Source organism: Phasianus colchicus, chromosome 24, assembly GCF_987193195.1.
Source record: "Phasianus colchicus chromosome 24, bPhaCol1.hap1.1, whole genome shotgun sequence".
NCBI lineage: Eukaryota > Metazoa > Chordata > Aves > Galliformes > Phasianidae > Phasianus > Phasianus colchicus.
Window position 1 is genome coordinate 4,998,055 of NC_143459.1, and position 21,726 is coordinate 5,019,780.

The 21,726-nt window shown below is 45.5% G+C and overlaps 1 protein-coding gene across 3 annotated transcripts; it reads right to left on the minus strand.

Annotated features, from left to right (window-relative positions):
* Positions 1 to 34: 34 nt before the first annotated feature.
* Positions 35 to 21,594, minus strand: THRAP3 (thyroid hormone receptor associated protein 3). 3 transcript variants are annotated; one of them, XM_031594864.2, is made up of 12 exons: positions 21,455 to 21,594; positions 15,601 to 15,686; positions 12,580 to 12,740; positions 9,408 to 10,310; positions 7,765 to 8,505; positions 6,672 to 6,844; positions 5,987 to 6,098; positions 5,366 to 5,450; positions 3,070 to 3,254; positions 2,242 to 2,434; positions 1,551 to 1,697; positions 35 to 973 (listed from the first exon to the last, which is right to left on the minus strand). In XM_031594864.2, exons 3-12 carry the CDS (start codon positions 12,714 to 12,716, stop codon positions 752 to 754), a joined length of 2,898 nt encoding a protein of 965 aa, XP_031450724.1. In that variant the 5' UTR covers positions 12,717 to 12,740; positions 15,601 to 15,686; positions 21,455 to 21,594; the 3' UTR covers positions 35 to 751. The 3 variants fall into 3 exon arrangements, with proteins under 3 accessions (XP_031450724.1, XP_031450721.1, XP_031450723.1); XM_031594861.2 differs by having other exon boundaries at positions 1,551 to 1,700; XM_031594863.2 differs by lacking the exon at positions 15,601 to 15,686 and having other exon boundaries at positions 1,551 to 1,700; positions 21,455 to 21,559.
* Positions 21,595 to 21,726: the final 132 nt, after the last annotated feature.

Sequence of the window (21,726 nt, forward strand, 5' to 3'; positions counted from 1 at the left end):
ACAGTGGTGAGAAGGAGGGCGTCTTTTCTTTGCGCTTTAAAATCATGCTCGTTTTGTTGCCTTTCAAACAAAAAAAAAAAAAAGGAGGGGGGGGAGAAAGTCATTTTTAAAAGGCCCTAGAAGTCAACTGTTACATAAAAAAAAAAAACATTTTAAAAACCAAAATCATAGCAGTTTGGTCCCAACAAGTTAACATTTAGATCTTTATTCACATGCTTCATCGCTTCTTACTTCAAGAACCAAAAATAGTTTCCAAAATTATCGTTTAATTGATGTTACTACACAAAGGCCTAAAAGGAGAGTATGAAATTAAAAAAAAAACTGAATACACAACAGGGAAGAAAAATGGGAACGGGTGAGATAACCCCGAGCTGTACTACTTCAAATTATAAAAGAGAAACAGAAACATCAACTACCGGGCTAAGGTGGGCACAAACCCAACTCCACGGCGCCTTCAAAGCCTGTTATTACCAAACAAACCCCCAAAACAAACAGAACAACCATTCTGTAAGGGCACGGACAGAACAGCCAGGGCCTCACCCAGCACTCGACCTCATTCAGTCCTCAATGTCTTTGGGAAGATTCGCTCCGTGAGCGGACCCAAGCAGAAATGATGCATCAGTTCTCACCCACACGGAGGGGGCAGAGCTCTGACAACGCAGGGAACTTCGGGGTTGTGTCAGAGCCCCTCGAGGGGCTCCGTGGGCCGCCCTGAGGCCCAGCACAGTGAGTGCTGCTCCCAGCACCGCAGCTATTCGGCTGCTGACTGCATGCTGTCCTTGTCCTCTCTGTTCTCCGTTCCGCTCTCGTCGTCTTCGATCTCTCCTTCTTCACCACTGAATTTATCATGAGCCCATTTGGGGCTGGTGCTCGACTTCCTGAACATGAAACGCCCTCGTCCTCGTGGGAAGGCGCCGCGGCCACGGCCTCTGCTCACCCACTTCTCCACGCCTTCGCCCTCGCGGTCGTCGTGCTGTGTGGGAGGAAGCCAAGGACAGCAGTGACACAGAGACAGTGCTCTCAAAATGGGAGTGGGAAGAACCCAACCCTGAGCTGCCCAGTGACAGAAGGCAGGCAGTAAAATAAAATCTAGGCTTTCTTGTTTGAGGTGCAAGACTGAAACAGTGAGTTACTTAATGAGAGGATCTCACACATCCCAAACAGGGAAGAGAAACAAATGAGTTCTGCCTGCTTAAAACTTCCCATTTTTTATAGGGCCACTCAGACACGGCCCTCCCAGACACCCATGGTGAGACACACTGCTACCACCAGAAACAAAGGAACAGCACAGATCCACCCAGGAAGGAAGCTGGAGTTTAGTGAGGACAGAAGAGCCAAAAGCAGCACAGGCTGCCTCCTGTGACGCTGCACAAAGGCTTTACTACTGAGAAATGACATCTTTAAATTAAATCCCTAAGGGCCAATTAAAGGCAAAGCACTCTACAATGAGCAGAACTCCTCAGAGAGGAGCCAGAAGCTTCCTGGTGGTCACAAGCACTAAGGGCAGCTCCAGCTGCACTGCTCAGATGTTTCACAATTAGCACACATACCAGGTAGTACTTCTTGCTCTTCGGTGTGTACTCAGGATCCCAATCCTCTTCTCTGCTTCTCTTCTGGAAGTCATTGTTGCCACCACTGTTGCTGTTGTTGTTGCCTGAAAAGTTGCCTCTGCCCCATCCTCTCCCCCTCGCTCTGAACTGCTGTAACAGCAAAACATGGAAGGAAAATTAAACAGCTGTGATAGCAGTGCTCCTTCAGAGGCACCAAGAGATGCAGCACCGCTTCCCCAGCAAGCCAGGAACACCTCTAACCCATCAGTACATTAACAGCTCACAACACCTTATTGTTTTCAGTCCCAACTGATGACATCACCCAATACAGTTTATTTAAACAGAGGTGTTTCCTGAGCACCCAAAAGAAAGCATCCAACACACACAGGCTTCTGTGTACCCAAGGCACAAACGCTGAGCCTCCCCCCCAGCCTGCCCCATCAGGCTGCTCAGCCACTGATGTGCAGCAGCTTCTAGGCTATGCACTGCACCGTGCACCTCGAGCTCAGTTGCCCAGCTACATTCCCAACAGCCTGGTTTGTGCTTCAGGTCTGCAGTGATCACATTCTGGCTCATCCACAAGCAATGACTTTCAGGCTTCTCCATCACAGAACATTGTAACTGCAGAACAACATGCAGTGGCTGCTTCTGACTGCCCTGCAATTGACACATGGGGTGGGGAAGCACTTACAAAGGTCCCTCGGGCTCTTCCTCTCTCATTTGGACCTGTGAATTCCTTAGTTCCAAGTCGGGATTTGTCAAAGCCTGTGGTGCTTTCCTCCCTCTCCTCAGTCTCCTCAGGATACTCCTCTGCTTTCACTGAATGAGAGGACCGTGAGGATGATGAGCTGGATCTGGACCTCTCACGCACCCTTCGGTGTTTCCTGTTTCAGTGATAGGAAATAAGGGTGGGAGAACAGCATTTGGATTAATCACTCAGCAGTAACCTGTTGGCTAACAAACTATTTTATCAGTCCCCCATCAATACAAAGCTTTCCTTTTCCTGCTATGAAAAGTCACAGTAACAGTTCAACATCAGCTTCTAGCAGAGGTCCCAAGGCTTCTCTGTCAAGATTTTGCTGCTTTTAAATCACTGACACTGCCCACTAGGAGATAAGCAGGCATTTGAGACCAGCAGTCTTTCTCTCCCCTCTCAGTCTCCTTCCTAAGACAAAGGCATTCATTCAGAGCTTTAGTCACATGGAAAAATTAAGCTAATAGAAAAGGACTAAATTAAACTTGAAGTAAAATCACTTCAACACTGCCATTGCCTAGAACTGGAACAAGAAGAAAAAGAGACTTACCCATTGTGACACATGGAGCCTTCCCATTTACCTTTACCAGTTACTTTACGTTCCAGATAGATACAATGGCATCAAGAAGACACGCAGGGAAATAATTCACACCACTGCAGCAGTTATGTCACAGGTGTACAACCACAAATATGCGAGGCTGCCTCCAACTTTAACAGCAGAAACATGAAATGCAGAAGGAAATGGCTATGGGGTTTCCTACATACTTTTTCTTTGAGCCTTTGTGACTTTTCTCCGTTTTCTCAGTCGATCTTTCCCTTGAGTGACTCGAATCTCTGGACTCCACTGACTCTCTGGATTTATCACGTTTAAGATCTCTTTCCTTATGTTTTTTACGGCGCTCGATATCAAGGCGCAGGTCAACAGGGTCGTCCTTATATTTCCCTTCAGCCTACAAGGGCAGGGATGGGCAGAGTTTAACACACAGACCTACAGCACCCCTAGTTCAGCACCATTACTTTAATACTGACTGCACAAACTTGTGGAGAGCAGGGGTTTATCTGAATGCTAGTCAATGCTCCATTTTAAGATGCAAAATGATGCACTACCAAACTCAGTTCTTATTTGTCAGGTTTCAATCTTTCTACATTTTTAACTTTTACCCTTTTTAAAACAGCATTTGAATAGCCTGGTCATAGGGGAACACTGACACTTATGGTACATCACAGCCAGCGAGATGAGAGCATCTTGGAAACCCAATCTGTGTGTGTGTGTGTGTGTGTGTGTGTGTGTGTGTGTGTGTGGCAGAACTGCAGCATGCCAGGAATGCTGGAAGGCCTGGGGACACTTGTCACAGGGCAGCAGCATTCAGCAGGGCAGAAGGGCTCTACAAACTTAAGGAGAAGCAAAAGCTGTTGGCCAGCTGGAGACACCTGGGGCAGCAATCATTCAGTGAGTGTGCTAAGAAATAGAGGCCACTGGAAATGCAGTGATCAAGGTTGTTTATTTGGAAGAATCTCACTGACGTGGGGCACCACATGGAAGGTGCCAAAAATCCATCCAGCTCTATGAAAAGCACCCAGGTCCTGGTCTCTGTATCTCTCTACATGGTCAGCTACACAATCTGGTAACGCTGGAGTTCACAATGGTTTCTTTAGGAAAGGTGTATCTGTGTTACCTGGGGGTGCTCTGAGAGCTGCAGCACTTGGATGAGGTTCTGTTCTGAGTGCACAACGTGAGCAGCAAACTGACAGTGCTGTGATTTTGCCAAACGTTTACCCGAGCAGCAGTGCTTTGGTGGGAACCTGCACAGCACACTGCTAGCAACAACACAGCCCCCACAGCAACTGCTACTCCACTGACACAGCTAATCTCGGGAACTGCATGGCTTGATACACAACATAAACCAGATTAATCGCCTTGAATCAAATACAAAAGGATTAGTAATTCTCTAGCTATTAAACTTTTTACTTACATGAGTTTCTAAACACTTTTTTTGTTTAAATAAAAATGTCAAATAACGCAGGAGTGGGAGCAGGCGTTTTGGTTGGGTTTTTTTTTTTTTTGCTCTTCTAGTTTCCCCAGGCAAAGAGTTTTAATTTCTACTCTGAGAATACAACTGCTCCCAACACGGTGGATGGCAGATAAGTGACAAAATCAGCAGCAGCTCCCTTATGTGGCACAGCAAACACCTATTGGGTTTGTGAGGGCACGTCTGTTTCACGGAAGGCTGGCGAGCTGTTTGGAAACCACGTTTATAATACACTCTGCCAAGCTGATGCTCAGAGTTCAGGCCCATCAAATCCATCTCACCATCGTCCATGTCAAGCCACAAGTGTTTGGAAAAAATCGAAAACAAATATGAAACAAGTAAGGTTTCAGCAGGACTGTTCAAAATCTCTTCAATGTAAATATGTACGAAGGTGAATACACAAAGGCTAACATCCCAAAACATTGTGTTAAGCCATTTCTAAGATGGTTTACAGTAAGCACTATGGCTTAACATGAGCTACTCAGAACAGCTAACACACTCCATTCCCAAAGGTCTGCTCTATGACAACAGGTGCTGAATGTTAACTAACAGCAATCAACAGAAATGGTACAGCAAGTTGTTAGAACAAAATTTATCACCCTCTTAATAGTGTATTTCGTTTAGCTAAGTATTTAGTTTTACTCTCCTCTTTTTGACATGCATGTCTTTTTGAAAACATGGTTGGCAATATCGCATGTATACAATTGATTTTAATAATACTTACAAGCAGACAAATATCACAAAAAGTCTCTTCTCTCATCATGGGCACTTGTTCCAAAAATCCTCTCATTTTTCTCAAGCTCACCTCAATTGACTTTGGGGTCATTTACCATAGTCTAACCACTTCACAAAGGTTGTTGATACATTTTTAATAAAAATTAACCCTTTGTAGTTCATTTTTAGAATTATGCCCATCCTTAAAAGAAAAACACAAACTTAAGTAGAGAGTAATTTAAACAAAAACATCACTGTTAAGTTCATGCCCAATGCACTCATTTTGTTGAATTAAACTAATCAGAGTGACAGTTCACCTTGAAGCTGGGATCTCTGGAGCTTTTCGATTCCTCTTGAGAGAATCCATGTTTTCTAAAAGTACTGGGAGAAATATCTATCCTCCTGAAAGCAAAGGAAGCACAAACGTATCAGCTTGATTACAAGATGACATTGGACATGAAACTTCAGATTCACTTTAAAGGAGACTGTCATATATTCCCAAAGGTATTGAAAACTCATTTTTTCCCACTTCTGATGAAGCTACTACAGAGCATCTTAAGTTCTCTGATCCAACAGTTCTCCTGATGTGAAGTTACTGTTCACTAAGTATCTGTTCAAGTACTCTTCCAGCTGTGGACAAAAAGACATTTCACTTTTTCAAGTTGCTTATCCAATAACATCTAAAAATTGTCAGGAACTCAACGACAGACCAAGGCACTGCCTCCCCTCCAAGGTGTCACTTCTGTTCACAGATTTAATAACTAACTTCCTTAGTCTCATCAGAGGCTGGGCAGGAGATCAGACATGACACTAACACGAAGGCCACACCACACTATTCCCTTAGCCTGGCACAGATACACCCATTTTCTCCTATTCTTGAGTTATTCCACACGACTGCAGAGTTTAAGACCTGAAAACCCTCCTGCCACACCACCAACCTGTGAATTTCAGGGCTCTTTTTATTTTTAGCTGCTTCTTGTTCCATTCCTTTCTTTAGGTATTTGGTAAAGCGTTCGTTCAGCGTCATTCCTGACGATCCAAAGTGATGCTCTGTTGGAGGGTTTGAGTAAACAATGCCACAATATTAATACCATTTTTGTAAAAAGAAAGAGCTCGTCAGTCCTACAGCTTGGTCAAATCTAACAATGGTTGTCTTCCACCACCTCAAGGGAAGTTTTACAGAAGGTACAGCCAGACTCTTCTCAGAGCTACATGATAAAAGGACAAGAGAGGATTACCACAGGCTACAAGAGAAGTTCTGACCACATACAAGGAAAGCACTCCCCCCAACCCCCCACCCCAAAATGAACATGGCTGAGCACTGGAACATTTGAGCTCTATAGCACAGATTTTCAAAATTCAGCTGGATTCTGGATTCAACCCCAGGCAATGTGATGCAAAGCACATGCTAGCACTGCTTCAAGCAGGATGCTGAGCTGGGTCTCTTAGAATCACCTCCACCCTAAATTACTCTACCACATCATCATTAGTTGCTTTTGTTGTCTACAACATATCTACCCGAGAACAACTTTCCAAGCATTTACCAGAGTGCATGAAAAGCACTCGTATGGGCAATGCAGGGAGAGAGAACCTTCATTTGAGGACATGCAGACTTTGACCTACCTCTTACATGATGGACTATAGTCACTATGTGTTGAGCAAACAGTTCAGAAGGACTTCGCTGAGACTGAGCAGACTGAATATGATGAAATATGGAACGAAACTCCTGCTCTTTTTTGTTGCTGTGTACAAGGTCACGACACAGCTTGCGTTCCTGAGCCAGTATGCCACTTGGACTAGAAAAACAAACAGGCCACACAAAACAGAACATAGAATCAGTACAAGATGACCAACATTTCAGAAGTCAGAAGCTGACTGCATTTTTTTTGTAATGTAATGCTACGAAATCACCTAAAAAAAACATTCAACAGCTTAAGCAGATTGCTTATTTAAATCCCTGAAATACACTGATCTAGGTTACCGTAATAATTCAAATCACTTGCTGCTCTGTAGTTGGAGGGCTGCACGAATACAAAATGCTGACATTCAGTGAAAGACAAGCTCCTTCTGACACCACAGCTGGCTGCAATCCTCTGCTGCCGTTCTTAAATCCTAGGTTAACTTCTAACATCCCACATGAGCACATGAACACTTACTGGCTGCTTCTGTCCCAGCGCGCTCTCTGAAGTACATTTTACTGTCTTATGATTTCTTGAAACAAGGCAGAAGTGGCTGTCAATGCTTCCTAGAGTTTCGGTAATACTACGTTGAGAGTAAGTGTAAGTGTTCTCCAGAGGAACTGCCATTTAAGCTGCACTGTCATTTCACTGTACCTCTAATTTTCTATCAGCAAGAAGCCACTAAGCAGCCAACTCTTTCCAGAGGCCGTTGTAACACAGAAAATGATGCAGAAGCATTTACATTCTGAAATGACCTTACATCTAGTTGTAGAAAAAAAATCAGGAAAAGTTATTTAACCTTTGTACTATACCTTCATCACCTGTAAAGTGGCAATCCCTCCAACCTCCCGCCATACAGAGGGGCCATACAAGTCCTCCAGTGCCAGAAAAAATTCAAGCTTCCATCAACAAAAAATATAAATTGTGATGTAATATTTATTCTTCCTCACACTTCACACACAGGTGAAGGGCTCCAGACCAGAAACAGGCAGCCAAAATCACTATTTCAGCAGCCCCAAACCACAGCAGACACTTACCGTGCAAGATCTTCGTCAAAGGAATCCATCCGAATATTGACCTGGGCCTCACGAGTAATGGAAAAGGAGGACTTGCCAGGAGCCAGCCCATCTCCTTTGGAACCTGGCTTCTCCTTTACCTCAGAGGCCTTCCTTGGTGGGGGAGAAGAACTTTTTTCCTGGCTTGTTTTATAAGTGGTCACCCTAAAATTCTTTTCAGGAACAAAGCCCCGGTGACCCGGCTCAGCTCTCTTGGACGCTGGCCTCTCTTCTTTTTTAGATCTCTCAGAATAGCTCTCCTCCTCCATTTCCTCAGACTTTCTTTGCTTCTCTTTTCCAGGTGGCAAGAACACCACACCTTCCCATTTGCCTTGCCTATCCTCTTCTTGACTTTTACTCGATGTCGCCACCACTTTAGACATAAATTTGGGCTCATCATCAAAATCCGAATCCTTACGGCTCTTTGCCTTTTCTTTCTTTTCCTGATCATCCGTTTCCTCTTTGCCATAATGACTTTCCTTGTGGAACTCTGGTGCCTTTGGCTTGTCAAAGTCATCTCGGAACTTGTAGCGCTTGGGTGACTGACTGCCACGGTATCCCTTCTCAGAATCTGCTTTGGATGCATAGGAATCAGATTTTGCCTTTCCATCTGTTGATCCCACCTCAGAGAAATTCCCTTTTTCTTTATTTTTTTCCTTCTCAACATTTGTTACTTTCTGATCTTTGTCTTTCCCATTCTCCGTCTTCTGCTCTTCCAGATACCTGTTCAGAAAATAGACATTACTGTTAATATTTTTATTAAGAGAGGCTAATATTTCAACAAAAAGCAGCCAGATTTTACAGAACACCAAGCTATGCATGTACAGAGGGCTCTCACTAGGCCCTATGCAGTTAAGATGTACAGCAGATTTCTCAGCCTGGACTTAGGCTTTCAGATGTCGATAAATTCAACAGATGTAGAAGAAAATGGATATGCAGAACTGATGAAATGAGGCTTAAAACAAATAAAACAGCTTACCCACAGATGTATTTTAAGGAAAATAGTAACATCTTACCCAATCGGTTTATTTACTTACAAACCTGCTTCGGGAGAACAACACATCAAAACTTTCAAACTGGGCTGTTCTGCTTTAAACAACATACTGGAAATAAAAGGCTCAAAAGCTACTTCAAATTTGGGATGCAAGTTTCATAGGTAAGCTAAATATTTCATGACAGACTGCAAATACAAATAAAAGCAAAAAGGTTAACAGAAGAGAATATTTACTTTGCTTGGAGAAGACAAAACACTCAGTGAGAACAACAATTCATCACGAGATAACTTAAAGCATCAAAATTATGTTTTAAAGCAGTCACTAAGTCACTTAAAGCAGTCACTTAGCTTTGAGGAAAGAGCAGTAAAGCCCAAGAGCATCAGTCCAGAGCTCTGGAAAGCCCAAGCCAGAGATTTCTCCTTCCCTTTTTAAAAAGTTCACACATCCCTGATAGGGAATCAATCCAAAATAGCTTAAAGAATCAACTTTAAAGCACTTATGAATGCTTCCACCCCCTGCACTCCCCGGACCTCAGTCCAGCTGCAGACACTGAGCAGCGTGCACAGGGAGTGCCTGCCCATGCAAACCAACTGATCAGAACACTGCCATGCAAAGGAACACATCACTTGCCTCTTGGAGAAGGCTCCTCCACCAGGAGCTGTGGTTTCCTCCTTCTGAGATGTACCATACATGGAACTGATTGGCGTTGGACTTTTGCACACAGGGCTCTTTCTTGTTGGACTCAAACCTGACGAGCCGTGGTCAAATGGGCTCTGATGAGATCCTGCCTGAAAGGAGGTGCTGCTCTGTGATGCAGAGCTCATCTGTGAGGGGTTGGACAGCGGGGAGCTCGACTTCTGCAATGGACTTGGCCGAGGTGAACGCCGCCTCACCACAACTGACTGCAGAGGGCTTTTTAACGCAGGGCTGCGTTCCCTCGGGCTGAGCTCAGGCCCAGCAGCTCTCGACGCTGAGCTGCTACCATAGGTGGACACATCTTGCCATGGCTTTGATCCCTCAGACGCCTTGGCATCTTGAGCAGCTGCTCCTGAAAACGGCTGCTCTTTAGAATCATCACCTTGGTTTTCTCCTGCAGCCTGAGACGCTCGGGCTTCCTTGGAAGATGACTTTTTCTCCTTTCCAGATTTACGCTTGGAAGACTCAACTCGGCTGTGGTTGGAGGAGGACCGAGAAGAGGAAGACCTCCTCGACCGATCGGATGATGACTTATCAGAATTTCTAGAATGACTTCTAGACCTTGGGGAAGGAGACCTTCTCTTGGGTGAACGGGAGCGCGACCTCCCCCTGCGAGGGCTATAAGCTTGGCGGTAGTTTTGCCAATTAGACCTGTAATTCCCATATCCTCCTCTGTTGTATTGGCCCCACGGATAGAACCCTCGATTCCGGCCTCGGAAATAATAGGGTCTCCTGTATCCTCTGTTATGACCTCTGAAATCTCGGTTCTGATAGACTCTTGGATGGTTCCTTTCCCTGTTATGAGATGGAGAATATGACCTTGAACGGGACCTAGAACTGATCAAAAAAATACATATTATTATTGGCACCACTAAATATTTGAAGTCTCATCTCTCACCACCTGTCATCCTCACTTATTTTGTACACTCCTAAAATTCTGACAGAGATGAAATACCACTTCTTCACTAGGAAAGTCAAATCACAACACACAAATACAAGAAGGGCAGTACTGGAGCATATGGTGCACTGCTCTAGAGATCGAGTTCCAAAAGGTGAACCAGCTGCCACAATTCCAATGCTCCAACTCAAACCAACGGAGGGAAGCACTCCCCCGACAGCCTGACACCACGAGGGGGCAATGTTTGGCACTCCCTCTGCTCACTTCCTCCTGATTTGAAAGCTCTGGCTATTCAGAAAGAACGAAACTGAATCCAAGACAAGTCCAAAGCCTGCAAGGGGACTGATTTAAAAGACAAAACATTAAGGGGGAATTGTATCAATTTCTCTTCCATTTAAAAATTCAGAACTGCAGTTGTGTAACTGCTCAGAAGCCCCACAGCAGCTCAGGTTTCAATGCCATCTTTACAGCAAGGATTACCCAGCTGCTGGAAAAAAAACACCATTATGCTGGAAGTCTGAGATTAAAATCAGAGAAAGTGCCCAGACTACTGGGCTTAAGAAGGAAAGACTTTGCAAAATGGAACTGAAGCTATTTCCACACTCCCTTCTTATGTTAAGAGATCCACACAGCTCTGTCAAACACAGCAGACGTGTATATCTTCTGCAGCAATTCTGCTAGCCCCTGTAGCTAGCCAGCTAGTACATTCTGCTTCAGCTCTAAAACACCCACTGTTATGCAATAGTTAAAGCCATAAAGAAAGTAAGAAACTTCAGGCAGACTGACACAGCAACAGGACTTAGAAAACACAGCTGGTCTCCAGAATGAAGAGCAGAATAATTGCTGTGACCCATGCTCCACCTCCCAATGGATCCTTATGCCCACAGACCACATCAGACTCACCTCAGCGAACATCCCAGCACCACACGAGAAGATTTGTCTGCACCAACACCCTCCATACTGCTTATCTTTATTTAATGCTCTTTACAAAGCAGTAGATTCAGCAGCAGTACGAAGGAAACAACCATGCTGGCAAAAGCTGCCTTTGTTTTCAACTACCACAGTTCCTCCACAGCTAGGCAGATCATCCCAAATGACACTGAGTTTTCCAGCATTCCAACTTCCCTCTGCAAAGAACTTGGTTTGATGGAAATCTCCGCCTCTGACTGAGTTTTGTCATGCCCCCTCTCTCCAACTGTATGTTTATTACAGTCTCTGCATTTTAAAAATCTCTAATTATTAACAGTTGCATATGTTTACAGACTGCTGACTTCAGAACAAATGTCACTCCTTTAAGATTATTGAAAAAGCAGCTGAACACCATTATTCCCAGCCCAACTACAACCTCTTTGCCAGATATAAAATGCTCAGCTGAAAGGAAAGGAAAAGGCAGCCATCCTGACAGCCAAGGAAGAATGGGCCTTTAGCTGGCCTGATAAGAAGCAGTTCAGGGGGGCAAAAACAGCTACTATGAATATTATTGATTTCTCAAAGCTACCTGCAACACAATTAACTTTCTCTACCTCATACACCCGGAATTTGTGCTTTTGTTAACTGACTGCTGTATGCTGAGGTGAGGGATAGGGAAACAAACAAAAAAAAATTGCCCCTATCTTTCCTAGTTGTGCCTATTAACTTATAGGGAGATTTAACTGCATTTTTAAGACAGAAAAAGCATGCAACACATGCAAAAGCCTCTCAAGTCTGGGATCAATTATATCAAAAGCTTAGGAAAATAAACTTGATATGTTTAACAACACAAAGGAGCATGTTTTGCTATGAATCTTCCCTGCTCTGACCACAGAACAGCTGGCCTGGGGAGCTGAGGACCACTCACCAGGAAGTGGCTGGGCATGGTTGGCAGGTGGTGAGTGATTTCACTATGTACTACTTGTTCCAGATATATATAATTTTTTTTTTTTTTAATCATCAATATCATTTCCCCTTCCTTTTCTGTTCCATTAAGTTGTCTTTGGTCTCAACCCACAGTTTCACCTTCCCCAATCACCTCCCCACTGCAGTGCTGAGCTGCCTGCCAGGTTAAACCACAACACTACAGGTTGCCAGGAAGCACCCTAAGACACAGGACACCATCCATCCTAAAATGCAATCCAAGGCTTCCATGGAAAAGAAGGAAAAGACAAACCACCTGACCAGGAGAGGGGAAAAACAATCACACCCACAGACTGGAGAGCTGCACACACTCACCTGAGCCTGCGTTTCCTCGAGCGTGAAACAGAGCGAGAACGGGAACGAGATTTGGAGAAGGAACGTGAGCGTGACCTCGACCCAGATCTCGAACGAGAAGAACGAGATCCAGATTTGGATTTGTTGGTTTTAGACATCTTGAGAGCACTCGTCAGTCACACCTGAAGGAAACAGCGAAATGAAGTCACTGGAACGTGGAGTCATACCTCAGAGCTGGGGGAACAGGCAACACCTGCAGCCTGACACCGCAGTGATGTGAAGCTCAGTGAGGCTGCAAATAGGGGCGCTTCAAGTGGCTGCCTGCTAACAGCCACATGCAGCTGAATTCAGAACAAAACATTTATTTCAGTTGAAGGAGGAAATCTGCAAAAAGAATGAAAGGTTTTAACCCAGAATATTTATGAATTTGAGCGCTACAGTTGAAAGCAACAAGTTAATGGAAAAAACAGAAACAGGCAGAGGCCATGCAGCTAGCTTAGGCATGACAATCTTTAAAGAGACATTTAATTTCAACCACATCACCAGCAATACAGACAGTACCAACAAGCACGTTTTGTGATCTCCTTCCCACAGGACTAGCAACAAACCAAATGTAGCAGGGTGACAGGTCAGAACAGCTCTGGTGTCATTTCTGTCCTGCAGTTACACTGCTTGCAGTGGTTGACCTATTTAATCTCTGGTATCCAGCCATAAACAGAATTCCTTAGAATTTAACATTCGATCATGTTGCAAAATATGCTCCAGGATTTGATTCCCTGCTGGTTTTTCTTTCAGTTTAGTTCTTCAGTCGAAATGGAAAACGCTTTGGTCCCTGACTTGGAGAAGAGGAAGCAAACTCCACTCCCTCACTCCTCAGATTAAGTTGCCCGTTGCTATTTGCATTCACAGAAACCTGAGAGCTCAGCTGCAGGAAAGGAAGCAGATGCCAGGGAGAGCTGGTGTTGGGATTCTCGACTGTTCCATACGGGGGTTAGTATAAAGATTTGAACTCTGTAACTCCAGAGACAGTTGATGAAGCTAAGAAGAGAAACCGCACTCATTAATCAATACTTAAGTTTCATTCATAACATAGGAAGCCATTTATCTAGCATTTAACAGGCCACTGACTTCACCCCACCATCTGCATCATTTGCTTCACATGAAGGAAAGCAAGACTACTGAAAGACCACATCATCATAACATCAGGCAATTTTCGCATGAAAAGCCAGTAGTGGTTTTGGAGAGGTTTCAGCAGGTGCTTCCCTCTCAGCACTGAGCACTCACATAGGAAACAGAACACCACACTGGTGGTGTGCTGAGAACTCTTGCTGTTTCCCTTGGCTTGGATTATACAAGCACTCTGAGTTCTATCAGATCACTACTCTAACTGAAAATTAATACTGCAAAAAAGAAAAAAAAAAACCCTTTCTCATTTCAAGCAGCTCAACTGACCACATACATTCCAGAGCCAACAGAGAGGAGCAGACATTTGTGGCCAGATAGGAATACCATCTTCAGCAGCTTGGCAGACCAATCAAGTTAAGACAATGAGGAAGAAAAAGAGGTGAACTACAGTCCAACATATATTGCATTTAGTACCACCACCAAATACATAGTGAAGTCAGCTCTAATCCCCTCAACCCCTCCTGAAGCTGCTTACTCCTGTGCTGACGAATCAAGTCAAGGAACTGATCCAGCTGCAATGCCACTTAAAAAAAAAAAAAAGCCAAGTATAAGTCCTCAGAAGCCTGGAAAAAGATCTTAAAAATATCACCTGCTTGAAGCCATTTACATCTTTGTAGTTTACCTGGATTCACAGCACTTACTAGCCAAACATTAGCATGGTACAAGTGCCAGAAGTTCCCTTGCTTTTGCAGTTATTTTTAATCTTTGCCAGTGTTTCTCTAGTTGACTCATTCCTAACATGAGGTAATTCCTACTAGAATAGGAATCGAACTTGTGTTCTATCAGTAATCACAAGGTTAAGCAAAACAAGTGTTGGAGCCATTTCATCTCCCGTGTTAACAGGGAGTTGTGACCTTACTGCGATATACACGCAGTCCTTCTAACAATTAATTATTTACTTATTGAGATAAAATGTATCCCTGTGCTGAAAAAAACTGCTCTGGAATACTCTGTTCTTACAGTGCTTCCTATGAATTGCTCTGACTTCAGAGACAACTGTAAAGGAAGTGAAGATGAGCTGTGACAGCAGTGCTGGCTGTTCACTTACCTCACCAGCTCTGTTTCCCCACTGAAGATGGAGCTGGGCCCCCAGAGCACACACACAGAGCCACACAGAGCCTCACACAGCTCACACAATGTTTTGCAAAACAGTAAAAAGTAAAGTGTGGCTGCTCCTCAGTGAGAATTACAGCAGAAGCTGTGATGACTCCACATTAGCAATCTGCTCTGACAGGGGTTACATTTCCTTCCTGCCTGCAGTGAGACAACTGCCTTCCCATAGCACTGACTCCCTCTACCTTAAAAGGGACACAATTGCATCTACTGACCAACAGGAAGTTTCCAGATGGAGAACCAGCAGCCTGGAATCTTCTCATTGACAAAATTTCTTGCATTTGGAGGTTATTACAAAATCAAAAGTTTGCCTTTTTCATTTCTAAGCCCTCTCACTGCAATCATACTCAGATAATGCAGTAATAGAGAATGCTCTCACTAAGCCACTTCAATGGACTTTGCCCAGAAAAGAAACTTTTGTCATCAAACAGTGTCAGCAAAGTTAATGTTTTATGGGCTTTATGTCTTCTGACAGAACTCGACTCTGCTCCAAGCAGTGAAAAAAATCACTGCCAAATCCACTACTGTCAGAAACTTCCTGTGGGTACCCAGGCTTCACAATAGTTTTACGCTGCTTTTCAAGCAGCCGCTGACTGAAATCAATGCTTTCCACAGCAACGCGGACAATGAAGAGAATCGACTGAGTTTAATTTGCAGCATGACCAGGAAAAAGGATGGTAGAAGTATATTCCAAATCCCCAGTTATACCACCTTTGAAGATCCTGTTTTCTGTTGCATGCCCACCTGCTCGAGCAGATTCACACTCTGCACCCTTCCAACAGTCAGTTTTACTGTCTGAGTTGTGTCAATTATGAAACCCGGAAACAAACCTGAAATGAGAAGAGAACATATTGAAGCACTCAGTATTTACATGCTTACTTTCTGCTGTCAGCAAACAAAAGGAGCCAGCTTCCTCAATTCCAGTATCTTGTCCCAGCCAAGATCCCTATCTGCAACTTTAAAATCCCAGGAAACAGAAAATGTGACCGAGCAATTAGAAATGCAGTCCTACAGTGATCGTGCAATTTACAGCTCCATAAATACCATCACTCCATGCTCCTTAATTCATCTGTGTGCCAGAAGAGGTAAGTGGCACCTGGGGATGTCAGGAGGCCGGGGTAAGAACAGTGCCTGAAGAACTGACAAATATTAGGTAAGATACAATAATGAAAGATAGGAGATCAGAAGAGGTACTGAGCAGAACTCAGCAATAACCAACTATGATCTTCAGCATGGACAAACTACAGATCATCAAGCACAGATGTCACCAGTTTTACTGCTGCAAACTGTCTTTTAGTGATGGGATCTGAGCTAGAAGCCTCAGTCCCAGCCTCACTGCAAGGAAGCAGAGCTTAGTTTTCTCAAAGGGCAAATTAAAAAGACCATGGCAGTTTCGACTATCAGAAATGCCAATATATCAGGTTGAAAGATGAAAACAATGTCCTAAATCAGTTAAGCACAGCTGCACTTCTCATCATATGCTTCAAAGTTCATTAAGAGCACAAAACGAAGAGCAAGCATTCAGCCAATGCTGACAGGAGGCTGATGACAGAAGTTACCTGTGTCCTACAACTACCCCCTCCATCCTCCTCAGCAAGAACTCTGCTGGACAAACTGCTCAAAAGATCCAGTACAGCACGTTCTATTTCAATAGGTGCCAGACACGCTTCAGGGGAAAAAAGTTATGATTATTCTGCCATGGTAAGAGAAGCATTCATTTGTCAATAGCTGTTCCAATTTCTCTCCACTCTGCTTTCAAAACTAAGATTTTCCTTCAACTCTGTTTGAGCATTCAGATAATTAAAAACAGATTCTATATAACGGCTGGAAGATTATTTATAGGTTCTTCCAATAAAGATTGATTCTGCAGATTGTTTTTTTGAATAAATCCTTTCCAAACTGTGTGACCAGCTGCAAACCTGTAGATGATTTTATTTCTGACACCAGTTCCTTGGCTACAACCCGTTTGATACATCTTTGAGCTTTAAAAGCCTTATGTTTTTATGCATTAGTGACAAGGAGCTCAAAGAAAATGTCAATTAGATATCAGCATGTTTGTCTCTGAAACAGAAGTCAGCCAGCTGGACTTCCTGGGGAGCACAGAAGAAAGACAACAACAATAAGAAGGGAAAAACCTTCCATCAGCATCTTGCTTCCAGACCCAAACAACCCAGGAACAGAAAGTCAGCAAGCAGAAAGTTCAGATCTTTCTCATAAGCAACTAAGTTCTGACTTATGTAAGAAAAGGGAATAAGATTTAAACTCATCAAGATATTGACAAATCCTTACATTTCACAAGCATAGTGAAGGATTCTGATGTTATCCATTCACCCCAATGCAGAAAGGGTTGAATGCAAATGCTTGCTCAAACAGTGTATGCACAGATCCTGAACTTAGGAAACCAATCTCATCCACAGCTCTACAGGAGCAACTAACTGAAATAATTCATGCAGATAAATGGGGCCCAAAATAATCAGGTACACAACTCTCTCCAGAGATCATGTATACAACCCTCTGTTACGGCACAGGTTGGTGTCATTAACACTGAGTCTAACTCTCCTGAGAGCAGGATTTCAGCTTGTGCTGACAGCACACCCTACTCCCTGAGCCAGCACTGTTTGTACTCTCACAGCAAAGGAACCTATGGGGTTACTGGCCAAGCTTTCGCTTCTCCCTTTCAAGATGACAATGAACTACAAACAGCAAGGAGGACACATGCTGGCTGGCTGCACAAGCTGCAGCATCCTCCCATCACAGCTGGAGCTTTTCTTTCCCTACCGCCACCTCACACCGCAAATCAGAGCAGGCTAAAGATGGCTGGGTGACGGATCCAGGGGTGAAATTCTGAGCAGCTCCATTTGCTTGCACATCAAAGGAGCCACGAGAGGCTCCGTTGATCCTGCACAAGTACAGCAGGGGAGAACAGCACAGTGATAGCACAGAGGGACTGGCAGATCGCAGCTCCTCGGGCAGGACAGCATCCACAGGGACCCCAGCATCCCACAGCCAGGCTGGGTGGCACTCGGGGCTTTTATTCTTTGTGTGGATGCCACAGCTTCCGGTTACCATGGAGTGAAACACTGCAAACACCATTCTCAGCTGGCATGAAATGTAATCCCATGATTTTACTATTCATAGCTCTGACACGATAAAGCTAAATTAAGCAGGAGCTCTTAACTTTCCCTGACCCAGTGGCAATGACTACCCCTGTCACTTAGCCCCTGCTAAGGCTCCGTCCCACCCAAGAGGGGATGATATTTCCCTTCGTGCAAACAAGCTGTGGAGCCACAAACCCAGCCTGTCAGCCACCAACAAAATGGCACCTGCTTGTTCCAGCCACTGCTCCAAAGTGACTGCAGCAGCAGCGAGGGGATGAGCCCTTGTGTTGGACCTAACCTGCTCCCCTCCTTCATGAAAACCACTAATGAGCCTGAAGCCACACTTCCCCCTTGCTGAGCTGGATCTTCTTTCTGAAAATCTACTGGTAGCAACCTGAACTATATGGATAAATGCACAGCAGCAGCTCTGTCACACAGAGCTGTTCTCTGCGCCGTGATAATTCAGAGGAAACCATATGACCTCAAAGCCTTGATATTGAGCTGGCACACCAAGCTATTAAACACATCTCAGTATGCATAAACTTCTCCAGATACAAGAAGTTCAAGGTCTGTGTAATGCTTAAGCAATTAACAAGTTCAGACACGGCTAAGTGCCATTTTGCCAACACAGAACCAAAAAGGCTAAGGGAAAAAAAAAAAGCAAAACCTGCTGACTTGCATGGCTGAGCACTCATATCCTGTGTTTTATGCACTGAATGTTTTTGCTTCCTAACAGCATCAACCATGCTACTCTGAAGCACACCAACCTCAAATATCACTAACAAACTCACAGAACACAGACCTGGCTTCACCTGGATGACAAAATGTTTCCTTAAACAGAGTTTATAAAGCTTCCTGGCTTAAATAAGCTGCAGAAAACAGCAGACAGCTAAATTACATTATCACGACCCTGAGAGCAGGATGCCCATTTAGTTTGCAGTATAGATCCTTTAGTCAGAGTAGAATTAGAAGCCCAGAAGTTCACTCTAGAGGTGCATGGCTGCTCCTGGAGTCTCTGCACACAGAACAGAAGCTCTAAAGTGCCCACAGAAACCTGCCCAGGCAGCTCTTGCTGAAGGAATGAACTGTGGACCGGTTTTTCCCCCACAACAGACTGTGTAAAACAACACAGAACTAAGAATGCAAAGAGCAGAAATGCACCAGCGTAAACAGAAACACTGGGTGCCACAAGCAGAGATGGGCAGGGATTGAACACAGCACACACCTGCTGCTGTCAGCCACAGACGTGGCACATAGCAGACAGATCTACCACTGCTCTACTCCTGTACAGCAACACCCTGAAGAGATACCAGGAGGAATGTTACAGTGTGTCCTTGGTGCAGCCAGGTTCCTTCTTCAAAGTAAGCTACCAGGTAAGCATCAAGAGCTTCACATTTCTTTGTGCCTAGGTGACAAAGGACTAACTGAAATGCCTGCAAGTTCACACAGGACCATGTCCTGCCCCCTGGCAGCACTGCCTTGCACCTTTCTCCTCACCACAGGTGGGAAGTCCAACCAAACAACTGTGCAGTGCTGCAGCTTAGCCCCCAGAACTCCACAGCTCCCCACTGTGCTGACAGCAGCATTCACAAATCCCATGTTCTCATACATACAAGTGCATAAAATTCAATAATACCTCGGGACACTGAGGCCTATCTGCTGGAGTACTGCCTTGAGAGCAACGTTTTCAACAGGCTGTGCTAATTTAAGGCCTTCTGAGGTAAATCAGAAAACTAATTTGTTATACATGCCTCTCCCTACTCCTACTTTAGCTGAAACAAGAAGTTCACAGTAAGGAGAATGCGAAACTAAAATATAAGAATCCAACAGGAAATCAGATATGATCACAAGGCCCTGGAGCCTGCCAAGTATTCTGGATCACAAAAGCATGAATTTTTGACAGTTTTCCTTGCTAACTACCTGATTTTATCCTTTATCTGCAGTTAGATGGCCTAACAAATAATGCAGCTCGTGAAGCCAGCTGCTTCTTCACTGTGCTAAGCCCCTGCAAAGTGACAGAGCAAGTATTCAGAACTACTGAGTTCCTCCAAACACACTGCTATGCCTCAGTAACCATTTTTCCAGTCTCAACAACATGCTCCCTTGAAGGCAATTTGCAATTTCCAAAAGCCAATGCTTTTCAAACGAACGGAAATCAGGTTCCACAACCAACACCCACACAGAAGTCCTCCTCAGCCACAGCACTTGCCAGGAGCAAAAACAAAAGACACATTGGAAAGAGACCTAAAATTTCACATCGGCCTTCCCATAAACAATTACATTAATTAACGATCTGCTCTCGCTACTAGAGGGAAGGAATATTGCAGGAGTCCTTTGAAGAGAGTAATTGGGTGATTGAGCTGGCCATGCTCTTTGGGAAGCTTGCTGAGTGACCCAGCAGCCTCATGCACACAATGCTGAAGCAGCAGCAGACAGAGGCCCTCCTCCTTCCCCATATTCAGCTAATGTACATCTACAATGTTTCCCAAGCCATTGGGCATATTGCTCTCTTCAACAGTGCCCTCTCCTCAGCATAATGCACGTTTGGGTAAGATGCATTAAGGTGCACAAGGACAAGCACTTCTCTTACACCCAGCCTAAAAGAGGAGCACTCCTGTTAGATGGGCAAGGAGGAAGCGCTGTGCAATCCCTAACACTGCACACCCCGTGTGGCAAACAGCTCACCCTGCACCTCTCAAGGCGCCAAATAGCCCTTCTTCTGAACTTATCACATCACACATATTTACAAAGCCGTACAGGAGACAATTACAGCACTGATTATCCTGTGGAGACTTCAAAATATCTTTAAAGGAGCCTGGAATCAACCCCTCCCAAGCAACTAAAGTTAGGATCACTCTCAAATTAGAGAAAAAGGCGATTCGAGGCACACACGTGTTTCTGTGCCCAGAGCCCGCTGCACGGCATCACCCCAACTCCACAGAACTCCTCTGTCCAACAAACCCACCGTGCAGTCAGCGCTGAAGGGCTCCGAGCGCTGCCCATCCCCTTCCTCCCCCCCGAGCCCATCCGCCCGCGGGGCGATCCCGATGACGGGAAAAACCGCCCAGAGGCCGGGTGCGAGACAAGGCTCGGCCGGAAAACGGGAATCCCCGGGTGGAGGAGCCCGGATGAGGCACCGCGGAAAGGCCTGGGCCTGGAACGGCCCCAACCGGCCGTGTGCCGCCAGGAGGCGGCGCGGGGCCCGGCCCGGCCACGAAGGTTCTGGAGGGCTCCGGGAGCGCCCTGAGCACCGACCGGGGGTCCGCGGGCAGCACGTGGGACCCGGGGCTGGGATGGGGGGGGGAAACGGGAGGGGGTGCCGCGGTGAGGCCCGGGATTGGGGGGGGAGGGGGGAAGGACGGCGAGCAAGGCCCGGCTCAGGAGGGGAGAACGAGAACGGCCCGGGCGCGTCGTGCCCGTGGGACGGGAGGAGAAAGAGGGGAAGGGGCCGGCGGCGGAGCGAGGGAAGGGCGGCGCCACGTTGGGCCCGCGGCACTCACCGGACCCAGCTCCGCCTGCGGCCTCCTCAGCGGCCAGGCGCCTCCACCTCCTCCTCACGCACTTCCGCTTCGCGCCCGCCCGCCACCCGCACGCAGAGGCTGCCGGGAGGCGCAGTCCGAACCCCTACGGCGCCCCTCCGCTAGCGGGGCGGAATGGACTGCATATCCCAGTGAGCCCTGCGCGGGGCGTGACGTCACTTCCGCTTCCCCCTCGCCCGCCCCTCACGCCACCAAGAGGGCGCAGCTTCCGGCTGGAAGGCAAGCCGGGAAAT

Excerpts from the sequence above, each read along its gene's own strand:
- THRAP3 (XM_031594861.2), bottom strand. The coding sequence starts at position 12,716 with ATGTCTAAAACCAACAAATCCAAATCTGGATCTCGTTCTTCTCGTTCG. Across the intron at positions 8,506-9,407 it reads GGAGGAGCCTTCTCCAAGAG|GTATCTGGAAGAGCAGAAGA; the intron begins GCAAGTGATGTG and ends TTTTCTGAACAG. Across the intron at positions 6,845-7,764 it reads TTTGACGAAGATCTTGCACG|TCCAAGTGGCATACTGGCTC; the intron begins GTAAGTGTCTGC and ends TTGTTTTTCTAG.